General features: G+C 37.8%; 1 protein-coding gene across 2 annotated transcripts in view; it reads left to right on the plus strand.

The window, feature by feature from the left end:
- The window catches only part of MEGF10 (multiple EGF like domains 10), a 90,365-nt gene that overhangs the window by 56,621 nt on the left and 17,886 nt on the right, over positions 1-15,858 (plus strand). For both annotated transcript variants that reach the window (XM_015849712.2, XM_015849711.2), the window contains exons 10-13: positions 1,917-2,091; positions 2,966-3,086; positions 5,118-5,281; positions 7,271-7,373. In XM_015849712.2, the coding sequence (XP_015705198.1) occupies positions 1,917-2,091; positions 2,966-3,086; positions 5,118-5,281; positions 7,271-7,373 (563 nt within the window). The remainder of the gene's footprint in view (positions 1-1,916; positions 2,092-2,965; positions 3,087-5,117; positions 5,282-7,270; positions 7,374-15,858) is intronic.

A 15,858-nucleotide genomic window follows, 5' to 3' on the forward strand; every position in this document is an offset into this window, starting at 1 on the left:
AATTTTGGTGTCAATCAATATATGTGCAAGTGTGCCTTGTAACACTCACTAGGGGGCACAGAATATCGATGCCTCTGCTTCATACCTAATGCTTGCTCATGCATGTAGTCTCCCTCTCTTCTGAAAGGAAAAGAACCAACAACAAATAAAGCTAAAATTTACTCATATGTCTTAAAATGACAGTATTATTAATTTTACATTTAAAATATTCTAATTCATATTTTAATGGCTATTCAGTTATGGACAAAACAACCCTTCCATATTCCCTGTCCTGGGTAATAAACCTGGGAACTGGATCCAAAATGCCACTGGGAGCCTACAGGAAAGAGTTAAGAATAGGGTGCAAATCTGGTTCTCCCATCATGTGTTTTCTTAGTCTAGCATTTTGTTTTCCATGAGAATAGTTCTGTTCCAAATAATTTCATTGGTAAGTATACTTATAACTGAATAAATAACCGGAAGTGTTAACTATGAATAACATGAATTTGAATCAATTTTGCATGCATCATTTAACTAAAACAACTTTTCCTCTTGGCTGTATGTAAGCCAGCTTAATACTTTTAAAAAGAGATTTTAATTCTTTATGACCCTCAAATTCTTGCAGTGTTACAGTGAATACAACTGTATATACAGAACTGACTGCCTTTACAATTCATTCTTTCCTTGAATGGCACGACATTCTGTTTTGCATTAGGAAACTTATGTTTTGAAAGAATGTATCTTGAGACTAAGAACAATTAATACCCCTTTTCCTTGTTACGCAACTTTTTCAAAGAACACGATTATTACCTATGTTATAGTACTTAAAAGTGTAGTAGGTGTTTTTTTAAACTTTCCGGTGGTTAGGAAAATACTTTATTTCATACACCCCCACACAAATTGTCAGCAAATCTCGCAGAATCAGTCTCTTGTCATGGGTAATTTAATGTGCCTGGACAAAGGCACATTTTTCCAGCACACTTAAAATAAGTTCAATCAGAGGCAAACAAATATCTTTAAACAGTCTTCCCATTGTAAATATATTGGATTTGGACTTTAAGGCTTTCTTTTTGGTGAGAATTAAGCAAGTGCTTTGTCTGCCAGAGTCCTACAGAGTACCCCATTGTGTCCACTTTTCCAGCACATACATCTTAGCACAGCTGATGATGTCCATTTGTTATGAGGCAACAGCTGTCTGACTGGCTCTTCAATGGAACTGCTGTTCCAGGTAGGGACAGATGGTCTGCCACCAGGTATGGCCAACACAGGGGAGATATTCTCCAAAAGATTCCTGATCTGGTGGTATATCTGACTTCTGCTCAATGCAAATGATTTTGTAGCATTCCTGGAAAGATGCCTGTTGTTCTCTTTTAAACCAGAGGTTTGAAAAGAGCATGGCTGTGACTCATTCAGTGTTTTGTTACTGTTTAGGTTTAGTTGTTGTATTTTAGTGTAGCATCATTTCTCAGACAAATTGCTGCTGAATTTGGTCAGCCTTATGAAAAGGATCCTATTCTAGTTAAAACAAACATCGACTGATAAATTTTGGTGATTTTAATGCTTTCATTACTTTAATATCTGTAACCATTGATATTTATTTAATAGTAAAAACTATGTTTTAGGAGAGAAGTTTGTCTTCAGCAAGACGCAGAAAAATGATGCATCTTCTTTTCTCTTCATGTCCTCTGAAAATATCAATGTGATATATATGTGATATATGTGATATATAATTTTTCTTATCTTAATTGGCATGCATTTATACAAGTAGAGACAGAGCCCTTTGCTCTGTGGTTTGGTTAGGAAACCCATCTCTATGTGTAGAATGCAAGATGTTTTAAACAACCTATCTATAACAGCATTTTGTTCTCTGAAAAAAAAAAACAAACTGGTGTCACATTTAGCCCTGAATTATTTATCCTTTCATCCCCTCTTGGCAGCTGTCACCCTATGTCTGGAGAATGCTCCTGCAAGCCTGGCTGGTCTGGGCTCTACTGCAACGAGACATGTTCTCCGGGGTTCTATGGCAAGTCTTGTCAGCAGATTTGCAGCTGCCAAAATGGTGCTGACTGCGACAGCGTGACTGGAAAATGCAGCTGTGCCTCTGGATTTAAGGTAAGTAAGTTTCACTTTCTTATTGAAGTACACAAAGGTTAAAGATGCCAGAGTGCCCTATCTCTACCATATAAATGAGAGGTAAGAATATTCGGCTATCACAGGGTGCGTTTCAGAATAAGACCCTGGAAAGACAGAACTTGTGATTAGCTCTAAGTACTGGATTGTAACCATTTTAAGAAAGAAAAGTTCACTTCTTCATAAGACATTGATATACAAATGAGGAAGTACTCCTGAGATGTAAATGAAGGAATTAACTATGGGCTTCAGTTGTTATCTTACTGTATTGATTCCTTGTGCTCCATTCAGATAAACTCTAGACAAAGACATTTGTTTTTACAGTTTAAGGTACATTATTCAGTAGCTTTTACACATTTGCTGTTCTTTGTGCACTGGATGTTAATAATCTAACATAGAAAACTTTTTACAGTATGACTGTTCTAGGAGTAACGTTTCAACTAAATTAATTCTTAAAAGAATATTTTACATATCCACAGTATTTTCCATTAAACTACTATCTGACTGTGTTTTGGTTTTGCAAAGGACTTCTTTGTTACTAAAAACACCATCTATTGATCTCACCATGTGCTTGTTCATTAGCTATGTGACATGAGCCCTCATTGCAACTAATAGAAAACTAATGCTTATTGTAGACCTAAAACTCATAAAAAACTCAGTGCAAAAGATTCCTTTCCTCTTACACTCAGAATAAATTAGTGACAAGAAGTCATGGCTTGTGTGTTCTCTGACTTGTGTGGCACCTGATTCAGTCATCAGAATCAGGCAATTCCATGTCCAGGTAGTTTGTTTCAGGTACAGTTGTATTGTCTGAACTTTCTGTAAGAGATTTTAGACTCTGTTTCTGATTTTTCAGGGTGCTGATTGTGGAACTCCTTGTCTTCCGGGTACATACGGAGTAAATTGTTCTTCTGTCTGCAACTGTAAAAATGAAGCCATCTGTTCACCAGTAGATGGTTCTTGTACCTGCAAAGCAGGTAAGTGTGTCTTCAGATTAATATTCTATAGTCGATAAAATCAAGTTGAGTTTTTGAAGCTGAGACGAAGCGATGTATTTAATAAACTGTAGAACAACTGTAAGGGCATATATTTTATTCTCTGTGCTTCTGCTGCAGTAGAAGGTGAAAAATGGGAGAGCATCTTCTCAGAGAAGAGGACACATACTTTGTATTCATCTGAAAGATCCGGATATTGTGATACTGATATTTATGATGAGTTGCCACTTGTCACTTTATAGCAGGGCTAAGATTTGCTAGAATGACTCCTGGTATGCAGTTTATGTGCAGCCCTATTTTTGCTCCATCTGGATGAGCACCAAACTCTTTGCACCACAGAGACACAATTATTTTTCTGCCTTTTTAACACGGATCTTGGTATTTCCCAGTAAGTTTTTCATTGGAATGTTATTTTTCTCAGCATCTCCCTTAGAAAACTTTGCCTAACTCCTTTCCCATTGCTATCATACTGTCTTAAAAGTCACTCTCGTCTCTATTTTTAAGCCTCCTTTAAGTGCTGGAAGGACATTATGAGGTCTCCCCAGGGCGTTCCCCAGGCTGAACAAGGCCAGCTCCCTCCACCTCTTTTCTGGAGAGGTGCTCCAGATTTCTGATCAAGTCTCTTAACATCCTTTCCCTTTTAACTGAAGACATTTTTTACAAGTTTCATAACTCAAGTGCCCATTGCTTTGGAGTCTGGTTTGAGACAAGAAAATGATGAAAATCCCATAGATTTCAATGAAATGAGAATACCTTCCAGTTTTCACATACAACTTCCCTGCTTTGCTCATTCTATGAGAATTCTTCTACTTTTTGAATTAGTAGTCATGTTTCTTTCCAGTCATGATGTTTAGAAACGAGGCAGCTCTGTAGCTCTGAGGAAAGAAGGTTCGTGTGGGTGGATCAGCATGCATTTGGAAAATGTAACCTGTCTGCCATTGAAAGATTCCAAATCTGACATTATTTGCCACTTTTAACTGTGCTTGTGCTATGGGAAGCTCTTTAAGGAGACAGAGAAGGAAACTATAAAAAGCCTTGAAAATCACTAGAGAGAAAGGGTCTCAATTTTCTGGCTATTACAGTGTAACATTTTTTTCCTGAAATGACCCCTAAACTCTGAAGTTAACAATCAAGGGCACGAGGCAGCTCTATTTCAATACATTTGTTTTGCATAGTCTATTGATTGTACTCTCTGCTGAATTATTTTTCCCTTCACTTACTGTAAACAAGGTACAAAATTAGAAACTTGGCTTGTGTCATTGCTGATGATAACATATGACTGGCTCACTCGGTTTCTGTCATACCCAATAGTTGATCACATTTTTGAAAACCTATGTACATTTCTGTTTACCCAGTGCACAATCTGAATCATTGCTATCAGACATAATCAGTGGTGAATGCTGCATTTCAGAGGCACTTTCCATTACACTCTGTTTTGTGTTTGAAGTGCAGAAATCATCTACAAGGTCTTCTGTGTATCTGTGGAGAAATCCAACTTTTGCACTACTTTACTGCTGTGCTTTCTCTACTTTTTCTTTTTCTTGGGGGAGGCGGTGAAAGAGGAGGTGCATTCAGGAGGAGAATCCAAGATTTCTGTTAAAACCGCATTGCAGAACTATCTGTATTTAGTTTTGGTGTAAGAACTGTGAAAGCAGCAGCTTAAGAGAAAAGATTATGATTTTTTTTTTACAGGGTATCCCTTAGAACGTTCAATATAGTTGGTGCTTCTCAGCAAAATTTCAAGGTGTCTGTATTTTCCTTTCAAATCTCTCATCAATAGCTCCTGTATGTTGGCACTGCCTGCAAAGTGTATGTTGAGCACAGATGTTACAAGGTGCCCTTCTTCGTCTTTGTTCAAATCCAGACAAATTCTCAGCTAAAGTAGTAATACCATCCTATAGCAATTTTTTGCATCTCAGAGATTGCAGATGGGAGGTGGAGGGAAATGCATGCTCTGTGATGAGTTGGAGGAAAACCTGACTAATTTCTCCTTTTAATTCTTGTTTATGGTAGGTTGGCATGGTGTAGACTGTTCAATCAATTGTCCCAGCGGTACCTGGGGACTTGGCTGTAACTTAACTTGCCAGTGTCTTAATGGAGGGGCTTGCAATGCTCTGGATGGAACCTGTACCTGCGCCCCGGGCTGGAGAGGAGAAAAGTGTGAACTCCCTTGCCAGGTAGTTCAATCATTTTGCTTAATATGGCATTGTGTTAATGTCAGGCAGGGGCACACTGCTATAATTCTTCTCACTTCATGGAAATAAATCCTTAAGAAGCACTGCATCTAACAGTCATCCCATATTTACCCGGATTCAAGATAGTAAATAAAGTGACACATGAATTCTAAAATATCCTGGAAAGCTGATTAGAGTGCTTCCTTTGTGTGTTTATGCAACATTTCCAACAAATGCATCTCAATAAGAAGACTCATTTTTGCTTTTCTGAAGAAGCTTTGCTTATCACTTACTGTCTAATTCTGAAAGATGTTGCTAAGTATCTCCTAAGTTCCATCAGCACTTCTAAAAGTGACTAATTAAAAAAGACCAGTACTGTTCCATGCCATTTGCTCCATTGTTTCAAATATAGCAAGTAAAGTGCTCAAGAGCAATTCTCAAATTTACAGTTCCCAACCAACTTACAGCCATGTACTGTGTCACTCTCCACACACCTCCTTTTACTTCTGTGTCAAATACTGTCCAGAATCATTTCCATATGCAAATACTTATCAGTGAATTTCTTTTCTTTTTTTTTTTTTCTTTTTCTTCATTAGATTGAGAAAATCAATGCCACTGTTCAGAATGTTAATCAGAATTGAATGAAGTCTGGACAAAACACAGAGCAGACTAAAATTATCCTTTTTTCAGCAATATATTTTAGAATTTCCTTTATATCCAAATCTGATTACATGCAAAGGAAGTGCCTTATTTTTTTCCTTTTCTCTCAATAAAAATGGATTCTTAAGATAAGCAAAACACTCCTTATTCTCAAGTAATGCGTCATTTTTTCTACTTCAGACTTGAAAGACTGGGAATTAAATATCCATTTCCTGTGAAACTACAGAAAAACAAACAAACAAAAAACAACCAGATGAATTCTGATATATGTTTTATTCCAGTTTTTAACGTAACTTTGACTAATTTTTAAGCTTGAGTGTAAATGACTGTCTTTTAAACCTGACATATGTTTATTTAATTTCCTTTGGTGTGAAGGTAGAAGTATTACTTAAAATTATCATTTCTTTTTCCTTGTTTTTGATGCTGTATCCACATTTCCTATTTGCTGATGTATTTTAACCTTCTTTTGAGGAAGCCATTGTAAAAATATTATTTGGCCTTATATGAAATTACTGTCTAAAAGTACGTGCCACCTTCTACCAAAGAAACAGGAAGTCAAAATTCACATATTCTGACATGGTTCCATGAAAATCAGCTGTGTCTTTTTGGCACAGTTGAACACACTGAGAAGGTTATTCAACTTGTAATGTTAACCTTTTGATAACCTTATTTGTTGGTTCAAAAATGTTCAACAGCCAATGCAGAACTTTGTGTAATGTGTAATAGCCAGAAGGCTTCCTTTCTAATATATTCTGTGCTGTTATGCAGAGGAAAACATTATCAGTTGAAACAAAGTGATACAGCATGCACTGTTTATGAAATAAACTTTACAACAAACGTATATTAATACAGTGTTTCACTCCTATTTGATTCTTTTCTTTAGAAATTGTGTAAATGGCATCTTTTTTTTTTAATTTTTATTTATTTATTTATTTATTTGGACAAATACATGAAAATAAGGTCTGAGACATGAAGGAAACTGAATTAATTCCCCATCTCCAGGATTCCTGGGTCCTAGACAAGGGACTCAGCTATAAGAGAAATTAAAGGGACAGTACAAGAAACTTCCATTGCTACCACTCATAGGGTATGCTTCTGAGTATTTATCCAGACTGTTTAATGCTTTCTCTTCCCCACTCAAATAAAAGAATGGAAATGTAGAACATCAACATTTTCCAAAAGCCAAAAGCATTTTATACTAAGCAAGCTGATTACAGGCTTAGAAGAGATCTGAGGTTTCCTTTTTTTTCTGAGGCAGGACTGACCAGAACTTGTTCTTGTCTAACTCTCAGTTCTCATCATCTCTGTTTTGTTTTGTTTTCCTGGCCACAGGATGGCACATATGGCATGGATTGTGCTGAACGCTGTGACTGCAGCCATGCAGATGGTTGTCATCCTACCACGGGTTACTGCCGCTGTCTACCAGGATGGTCAGGTACAAAAGAGACCATTACAAAATACACTGAGTGTTTCCTGTATGAAGAGAGTTGGTCTTTTTTTAATGTATGTGGGCTTGGAAGGATCAGGGGCTAGTTCTGTGGCTGCTGTGTCCCTTCCTGTGATTCACAGGCATGGAAACTTGGTTGGCTGTGGTTTTTAAGAAAACTGGGAATAGAAGATTGAATCTTAGAACATGTGTAGCTCCACACTATGACTCCTCATAAAACTGGTTAACAGCTGTTGACCTTGTGCTAGCAGTTTTGATATAAGTTGTGCAGAAGCTGTATTGCCAGTGGAGTTTCTCATACTTTGGGGGAAAAAACAAAACAAAACAGGTTCTCTGTATATGTTTTGTCCTGAGTTAAAAGAGTAGCACTTTTTTATTGTTTGTTTTTGTGTTTTTTTTTCCTTTATCTTTGTTGTTGTGGCGTTAGGGAAAATATATAATTATTCATCAGAACTGTGTTTCATGTATTGTCAACTGTTGTTTCTGTTGTTTATGGAAAGCAGGGTATTTGAAAACAGGATGAAACTATGGAGAAAGTTAAACCATCATGAAATTAATGTTTCCTTTATGAGATTTATTTCTCACACAGATCTTTATGCTGTAAATGTTGGAAAAGCTCATTCATCTTCAATTATGATTAGTTGGCATGAGTTTGTCTTGCAGAATGTCTTGCATTTTGTGTCTCACTGTGAGATACTCACTGCTGCTGCATTGCAAGGATCTGATTTCAAGTATGGACTCAATCCACTTTATAATGAAAAGCTATCAAGAAAAACATACCTTTTAACTTCTGCTGTTGTGATTTCAGATGTAGTATAGTATTGTTTAATATCACCTCACCCATTCATAAGTTAATATTTTTCCTACTTGACCATTATACAGTTGTCTTTTTCTCTGGTGCTTCTAGGCATACTAGATGGAGGTGACTGGGTAATCTGCAACAAGTAAGAGATTTGAAATGGTTAGCAAATAATTCTGCTCATAAAAGTTTGTGTAGAGTGTATGACCTCTCAGATACAATCTCTGTTCATTTTTCTCCCAAATTTTATGCTTGTTTATTTCTTTCAGCTCTGTAGGTGGATCACAGCCATTTTATGCAAAAGTCTCTGTCTGTGGTTCAGGTTGATTAGTTGCAGTTGAGTACAGCTTACCCACTTATTTGTGCAATTTGTCTGAAGGCTTCTGCCAAGTTCTTTGGAGAGGCTTTTTCCTTATTGTACTGTCCTGCAACTGGTTTCAGTGTGAAAGACACAGGTTTCCAGAGCCAGCCCTTACCTTTGTGCTCGGCTTTCACTGAATTTATTCTCCCACAAGCTGCAGTGTAACTTGCTGTCAGCCACTCAGATACCCCTGGGAAATGACTACCACAAGAATGCAAAAACAACAGAAGTGATTTGAGGGGGCTGTTAAAACAAAAACCACAAATTAAACAAACAAAACAAGCAAGGAAGGATACAAACAAAAAAACAAAACAAAAAAGACAACCCAACCCAATACGAACAAACAAATATCACTCCGTTTATTTCTAGAGATGCTGCTTTGTGTTATGGGTTATATTAATAGCCTCTGATGTTCTTATTTGCAGATTAGCCTCAGAATTGCATTTATGTCTTTGAATATTCTTTCTCAAAACTTATTTGAACTGTTCAAAATATGGTATGTTAATAAATCTACAAAAGCATACAGACACTGAAAGATATACGAACAGTTGCAGATCTTGAATGACTTCAGAGCGGACAGGTAGAAATATTCACAATCTCTGGGCGTACCATCCAAATTAAGTGTTAGGAGGTTTTTAAATCATCAGAGACCAAAAGTATGTAAATGAATAAAGCCAAGTTAGAACTAGTAGTCCTGAAAGGCTGTAGCAAAAATCATAACTTTCTTTAACAAATTTTAAAAAATAATAAATAACAATCAGTGGGATATAACCAACCTAGGAAGTGGCAAGAACTTCAAGCACAATACAAATCTTAACAGTGCTGGAATTCAAGTACTGAAAAGGACAAAATGTTTTTGCCTTCAGAAAAAACTTGCTGCTTCTGCACAGTTAGATTTCATGCGTGATTGTAGATATAACTGGGTATCCATCCCTGGATGATGTCATCTCAGTAGTGTGTGTAAGACTAGTTTCAACAAGTTGGTGATGTCTAGACATACAACATGACATAAATGGGATAGCTTGCTTCATACTCAGTGTCTGGAAAAATCCTCCTCCCACACTTCACATGTTAGAGCTGTACCCAGAAGGAATCTGTTCTTTGTGTAGACATTTATATTTAGCATAATTAAAAAAAGGAGAGAATGTTTTAGAAAAAGGTTCTCAGCTGTAATGTCGTGTTACATTGCAGGGAGTAGCATTAGACCTCAGGATTAAGAAGGGTTGTTGTATACATATGTGCGTAATAGGTGAAGAAACAGGTGGAGAATTTGTAAAAAAAAAAAGAAAAACAGAAAAACAAAACCACCACCACCAACAAAAGCAACCCAAAACTCAAACAGGAAACCAAATTGGGATCAGTCTGATGGTAAAACAAATGATGGTTATTGCTGTTGAACAAACATTGAGGGGAGTGTTAAAAAAGCACATTTAAACAAGCTTATGAATATGAAATAAGTTGTTTTTTCATTAATTATCTTTTTTTTTAATAAATCAATGAATCCAAGTCAAATTTCTGAGAATGTTCTGATGCCTCCAAATTTATGTAAAGCTTCAGAGAAGATACTTTAAGTGCACTCTTTTTCCCATCCCTCCAAACAGAGCATTTTTCTACAGTTTCCCCAGGGAAAGAGAAAAGAGTTTATATAACTCTGCAGAAACAAATCAGGGCTGGAAGATTTTTCCCTTGCTGGATGACACAGTTGTGCCATAGCACTGGGGCAGAGGAAGCGCACTGCCCTGGAGACAGTCAGAGACACTGTGGGATGCATGCACCTTGGACAGCCAGGGCAGTCTTGCTCACATGCTTCCTGTGCTTTGGTCCCAAGACAGAACTGTAGCTGAGCATTCTGTCAGCCGTAAGATGCTAGATAGCTTAGTTTCTTGAATAAGCTTTATTTTTGAACACGCCTGTTGTATAATCTGGAAATGGTAGCTATGAGTGAATCAGTGAGTTCTGTTTTTGACTACTGCAGTGTCAGGAGTTGTGGCAAAACTCTAGAAATAATTGAAATCGTTTAAATAATCGTTATGTTTTTAATTTCTTTTATCTTTGCTGATAGATTTTGAGTTCTAAACAAAAGTCCCTTTCTACATAGGACTCCTGTAAGAGATTGCACTGCTTAAGTGCTTGGTCTATAGCAGATTAATTCTGTTGAGAGAAGCAAGAGTTAAGGGTGATGTTTTTTTCCAGGCACTCTTGCCATTCCCTCACATTCCAGGAGCCACATGACATGATGGTACAAATGAGAAACATCCGCCCACACTGAAGATGATGTCTGCCCCAAACACTCTCATCCCTTGACATTTTCACTGTGACTTATAAATAACCTTCCTTCATCTGGAGAGAGTGCAATAGCTAGACAGGGGAAAAGGGTAAGAAGCGTTAAAATAAAAAGCCAAAAGGTAAAGACAAAGAAAACATACCTCCTCAACAGGTAATGATCATTGAGCCGCCTAATAATTTATACCAAATCCCAAAGTTAACTTCTGTGAAAAAGCCACTTCTACCACTTCCCTGAATAACCGCACAATCCAGCAAGCACCATGGTGCCTGTTAATTTCATTCTTTAAAATTAACCTGTCTTACAAGCCGTTGCCAAGAACACAGATGTTCCCAATTGCCTAAAATAATCCGTTTTCTTGCAAACTGAATTTTTTCATTAGAGGTTTATAAAAGAGGCTAAGGTTTTCTTCCAGACAGTCTGGTTACAGCAGTACAGTGTGGGTGTCAGTCGCAAAGCACTGCTGTTGTGCTCTCTGGATGTAGTTCTCGTGGACCTCTCTGTTTTTGAAGAAATGTCGTGTCATACTCATACCACAGTTGTTGTTTTAAAAATCAGTTTGAAGACTGTGTTGTGCCAGGGATTGTGCAATACCAGTAGTCTGCTATCTGAACCAAAACAATAGCATGGGTTTATGGAAAAGACAGATGCAGAAATATCAGCCTACATTCTACCAGCATGCCTGGTGTTTATTCACATGCTGTGTCAGATAGGATATTGGTGACTTTGCTGTGCTGGACACCTGCTGACGCTAGTCAGATTGTCCATCACCAGATGTGTTGTTGCTGTGAGGAAGTGCTGTGTCTTTTCCATGTGCTCGCGATGTTGCTATTAAGAGGCACATTTGTTCCTGGATTAGAGCAGACAGGGTTGTCATCTGACACCCTCTTCACTGATGCAAATAACTAGGTCCCCAGGGAAGCATCAGCTAGACCTCTCCCGTGCTCCTTAGCTTTAAGTGTGTACAGAGTTTAATTTTTTCTACTGCATAGAAGAAAAAGATATAAAAGAGTACTGTCATAGCCCTTTCTCACATTCAGACTGAGAAATGAGATGCTACTGGGAGTGTGTGTAGTGCTGGCGCCCTGGTGCACCCCAGCCAGGAGCCTCTTCCAAGACAGTTTTTCCTCCATACCGGCCAACTTCTCTCTGATTCTGAAGTGCAAGCGTCTGTTGTTGCAAATATTCTGTGCAGCACAAACTGAAGTTGTATGTGTGCATGATGTCATGACAAACAGTGTACTGTACTCTCCAAACCTCAGTTAAGGGATTAGTCCCACCCTAATTGTGTCATTGTGCCTGCATCTCTTTTGCATCTGCACTGCAGTGAGTTGTTGTATGAAATAAATATCACTATTTTAAAAGAAGAACTTTAGATCAGTACATTTAGTACATTCATTTACTACCTGCTGAGATGGTCACAAAGGGAGAAGTGATGTTTTCTGTTACTTTCCTGTGGCTACCAAAAATGCTGTGGAAGACAAGAGAAGCATCACTAGGTTGGGTGACATAGTGCAGCAACAATATGGGTTTGAGAAAGATACCAGGGTTATCTCGGAAGCGGTTCTTCCACTAAAAATTACAGTTACTGGTATTTGCTTTCAGTTTGATACAGAACTGCTGTACAGAAGCTTTTGTACCTGGCTTCCTACCAGAACTCCCAGTCACAAACTTCTGTGAAGAAGCAGTAGTAACTTCTAGAGAAAAATCTGTAATCCTTTCCATAGCTGCTTAAGGAGGCACTTCCTTCGGCTATTGATCAAGGCCTTCCTTTCTATTAGGGACAATGAGGGCACCTCTAAGCAGTGTCTCTGAAATTTTCCATCATTTTCCTGTGTTGTTGCTTCCTTGTTTGGGCTGCACATCCATTTGACAGAGAAGCAGGGCAGCAATTCTGACCCAGTTTTCTCACATCGTAAGTCTCAGATTGCTTAAACAGCAGTAATTTAACAGGTTTTCTCAAATAATTAAATATGAAAGGTGATATTTTGCACCATAATGAAAGTTTATCATTAGCCTTGATAGAACCAAGATTTCCTGACATTTTGAAAGCTCAGTCCTGTTTATACTGTACTTTAAGCTTAGTTCTGAACAATGGAAAGTAAAGACCATCCAAATAAGGTTTAATTCTGAGCCTATGCTTGAAAATTCCACTTGTTGTAATGATAAACTGTATAGTTACTTATTAATATTTGGAAAACTTTTATCAGACTAATTGAAACAAAATAAGCTGAGAAAAAGTGCTTAGTCCAATAATTACTTTACCTTGAAAGATCATAAGAAATAATTGTTGGAATTTTCCCCTTTAAGTGGTAAAACAAATAAACTCTGTGTTCTATGTTGAACTGATCTGGATGGATCATCGAGTTTCAGAATATTAAAAGTACAGTATGGAGAGTATGTAAACACACTGCTAGCATGGGCAGAAACATTCCTATCCTTAAATAATTGTTTTCTTTATTCATGCAATTACAAATGCTGGGGGAGTGCTGATTTAAATGTGGGGCCCCCGACATAAAGCACTGGATATAAAATGCATGAGCATTTCTTCAGAGCAGCTTAGCTGAAGTTTATCATGACCATTCAGCTATTGCCTAGCAACTTGTGAAGGCCATCAAAGAGTTCTTTGTCCGTTGTTCTGGCAAAAACATTTCCTCACAGATATCCTTATCAGTATTAAGATCAGCACAAAAACTGATCAAAACCAATTTTGTTGCATACGAAGGTAATGCTCACTTAAGTTTGCAGCAATTGTAAGCCTGCTGATACCAATGTTGTGAAAACTGAGGGTAGTCATGTTTCCAGCTTCTAGCAAAAGTGTTGTTTTCTTCTCCTTCATTTCTAGCTTTTCTATAAGAGCATAGCACAGAAAGCATCAGATGTTGTGAAATTCTTATTTTCCTTTTCTTTCTCAGAAATATGTATATTTAATTTTGTAATAATTTGAAGCTCAGTTTCTCATTTATCTTTCTTACCTAATTATGAGCTATTGAGAAAGGCTTAAAAATATTTTTACTAACAGAGGGGTAGTAAGTCAGTGAATCAATTTCTATTTCTTCTCTGCTGCAGTCATTCTTAACACTCTCAGACACAGAAGTGCAATTGATTTTGTTTCTGATCAGCAGCAAATACAATAAAATTGCTTTTATAGTGAAACAGATGTCATAATCAGCACTTTCAGTACATTAAATTGTCATAACTATTATTCAGTGATCTCCTTTTGCTGAGTAGGGGGGATATCATTCCGACCACCTTCTTGTATGTGCTGAAAAGAAGGAACAATGAGTAAATTTTCATTTCCCAAATAGATCGTTTTCCCTGATGTGCACTGGAGGAACTTGTTTCTTTTTTATTTTTAATTGTGCTGCTTTGCTCTTGTACATCTGGTGGATCTGTGTTGTATGTGTCCCTCCTCTTTTCTGTCCCAGTATGTCCAGTATCACCCTTTGACACCATGCTGTCATAAAGCATCCTCTGTGCACCGATCAAGACGATATAATTGAGCGTGGTGTTATTGTATGTCACTGGTCTACATAACCGCACATAATGCACTGTGGTAACTCTTGGCAACCACTGACTTGTTAACAGTGAGCATTGTATACTGAACACCACTGAAACCCATTAAGACTCTGTGAAAAATGTCTTTTCTGTATCGGGGTTTGCTGAGCAGAGCTCTGTATGATATGACAGATAACACTCAAGTGAACAGAATGTCAAGCTCAGTGCTGAAAGCCCCTGCATGTGTCTGCTTGTGCTTTCACAGACACAAACCCAACTTTTCAGATTTCGGAGCCTCAAGCAGAGAAGTCCGAAGCGCCTGAAATAAGTGGGCTTGTTTCTAAAAAATGCAGTGATCTCATCCTGCTTGTGTGCATCAGCATCCCTCAGAATCAAGCCCCTCTTTTATATCTGTTCACGCACAAGTAGAGACTTTATGAAAAAGTTGACCCAGATGCTGAGAAGTCAGCTTATGCTCTCTGCCTCTCAAATGTAGTAGATAAAACCAGCAGAATGGCATTGCTTGTGCAAGCAAAAACGAAATAGTTAGTCGTGGTGGAAGAAGGCTTTCATTTCGGGGGGTTCCTTTCATTTGTCAGGCGGGTACTCACCAAATGATCATTGGGCTCTCAGGTGCTGGTGTGCTGTCTCATGGTGATTAGTTTCTAAAAATCAGGTGTTTTCTCTCCTGCTAGTTGGTAGTTGGTAGTTGGTGCAATCTGTTGAACCACAGATTTGATTATCCAGACTATTGATTGTCTTGCAAAGAAACAATTTAAGCACCTGCAGTTTCACCTTTCCTTCAATTAGAGAGTTGGTCTTTGGATGTAGGCAGTGTTACCCAGCCCATGCCATGGGGGTTGGGGAATTACCTCTGTGTCTGATCTGTACATAAACAAACACTGTAATTATTTTTCAGTGTTGCTATGAACACTGCAGTTTGCTCTTCAGATTTTTTCTTGTCACATGTGAAACTGCTTTGCTTTATTAGAACTCTGGCAGCCCACAAACCTGTGACATATTTTTCTGGAAATACTTACAAAGCAAGACATACTTGTGGTTGGATGCCGTCCACTTTTTCCTTAGCAAAGGGTTTGTTCAGTAGAGGGGCTACAATAATACTTAATTGTTAATGCAAAGTACTGTAGACACAATACAGTCTGAGTCCCACGGCGGTGGTGCCTGCTGGCATGTAGCGTGCAGCTTGCTTTCTGAAGGCCAATAGCATTAAAAGGAACTAGGAAAGTTATACTTAATGTTTCTGTGCTGCAACAGAAAAAAAAAACACCAAACATGTGATGAAGTGTGATTATAATGAGATGTTTGCGTTACAGCTTATGTATGGGGGTTCACCACTTCTGATCAATTTTATGCCAGAAATGGTTAGACAAAACTGACTGACCAGCATCCTTAACAAAGCTGCAGCTAAGCATTTTGGAATGCTCATGTGTTGTGTTTTGAAACTCTTTTCCATTTGGTATGAGGCTTAGCGGTAATCAGCTCACTACTAATTAGAAATCATTCTGTGTTC

Source organism: Coturnix japonica, chromosome Z (genome assembly GCF_001577835.2).
Source record: "Coturnix japonica isolate 7356 chromosome Z, Coturnix japonica 2.1, whole genome shotgun sequence".
Taxonomy (NCBI): Eukaryota; Metazoa; Chordata; class Aves; order Galliformes; family Phasianidae; genus Coturnix; species Coturnix japonica.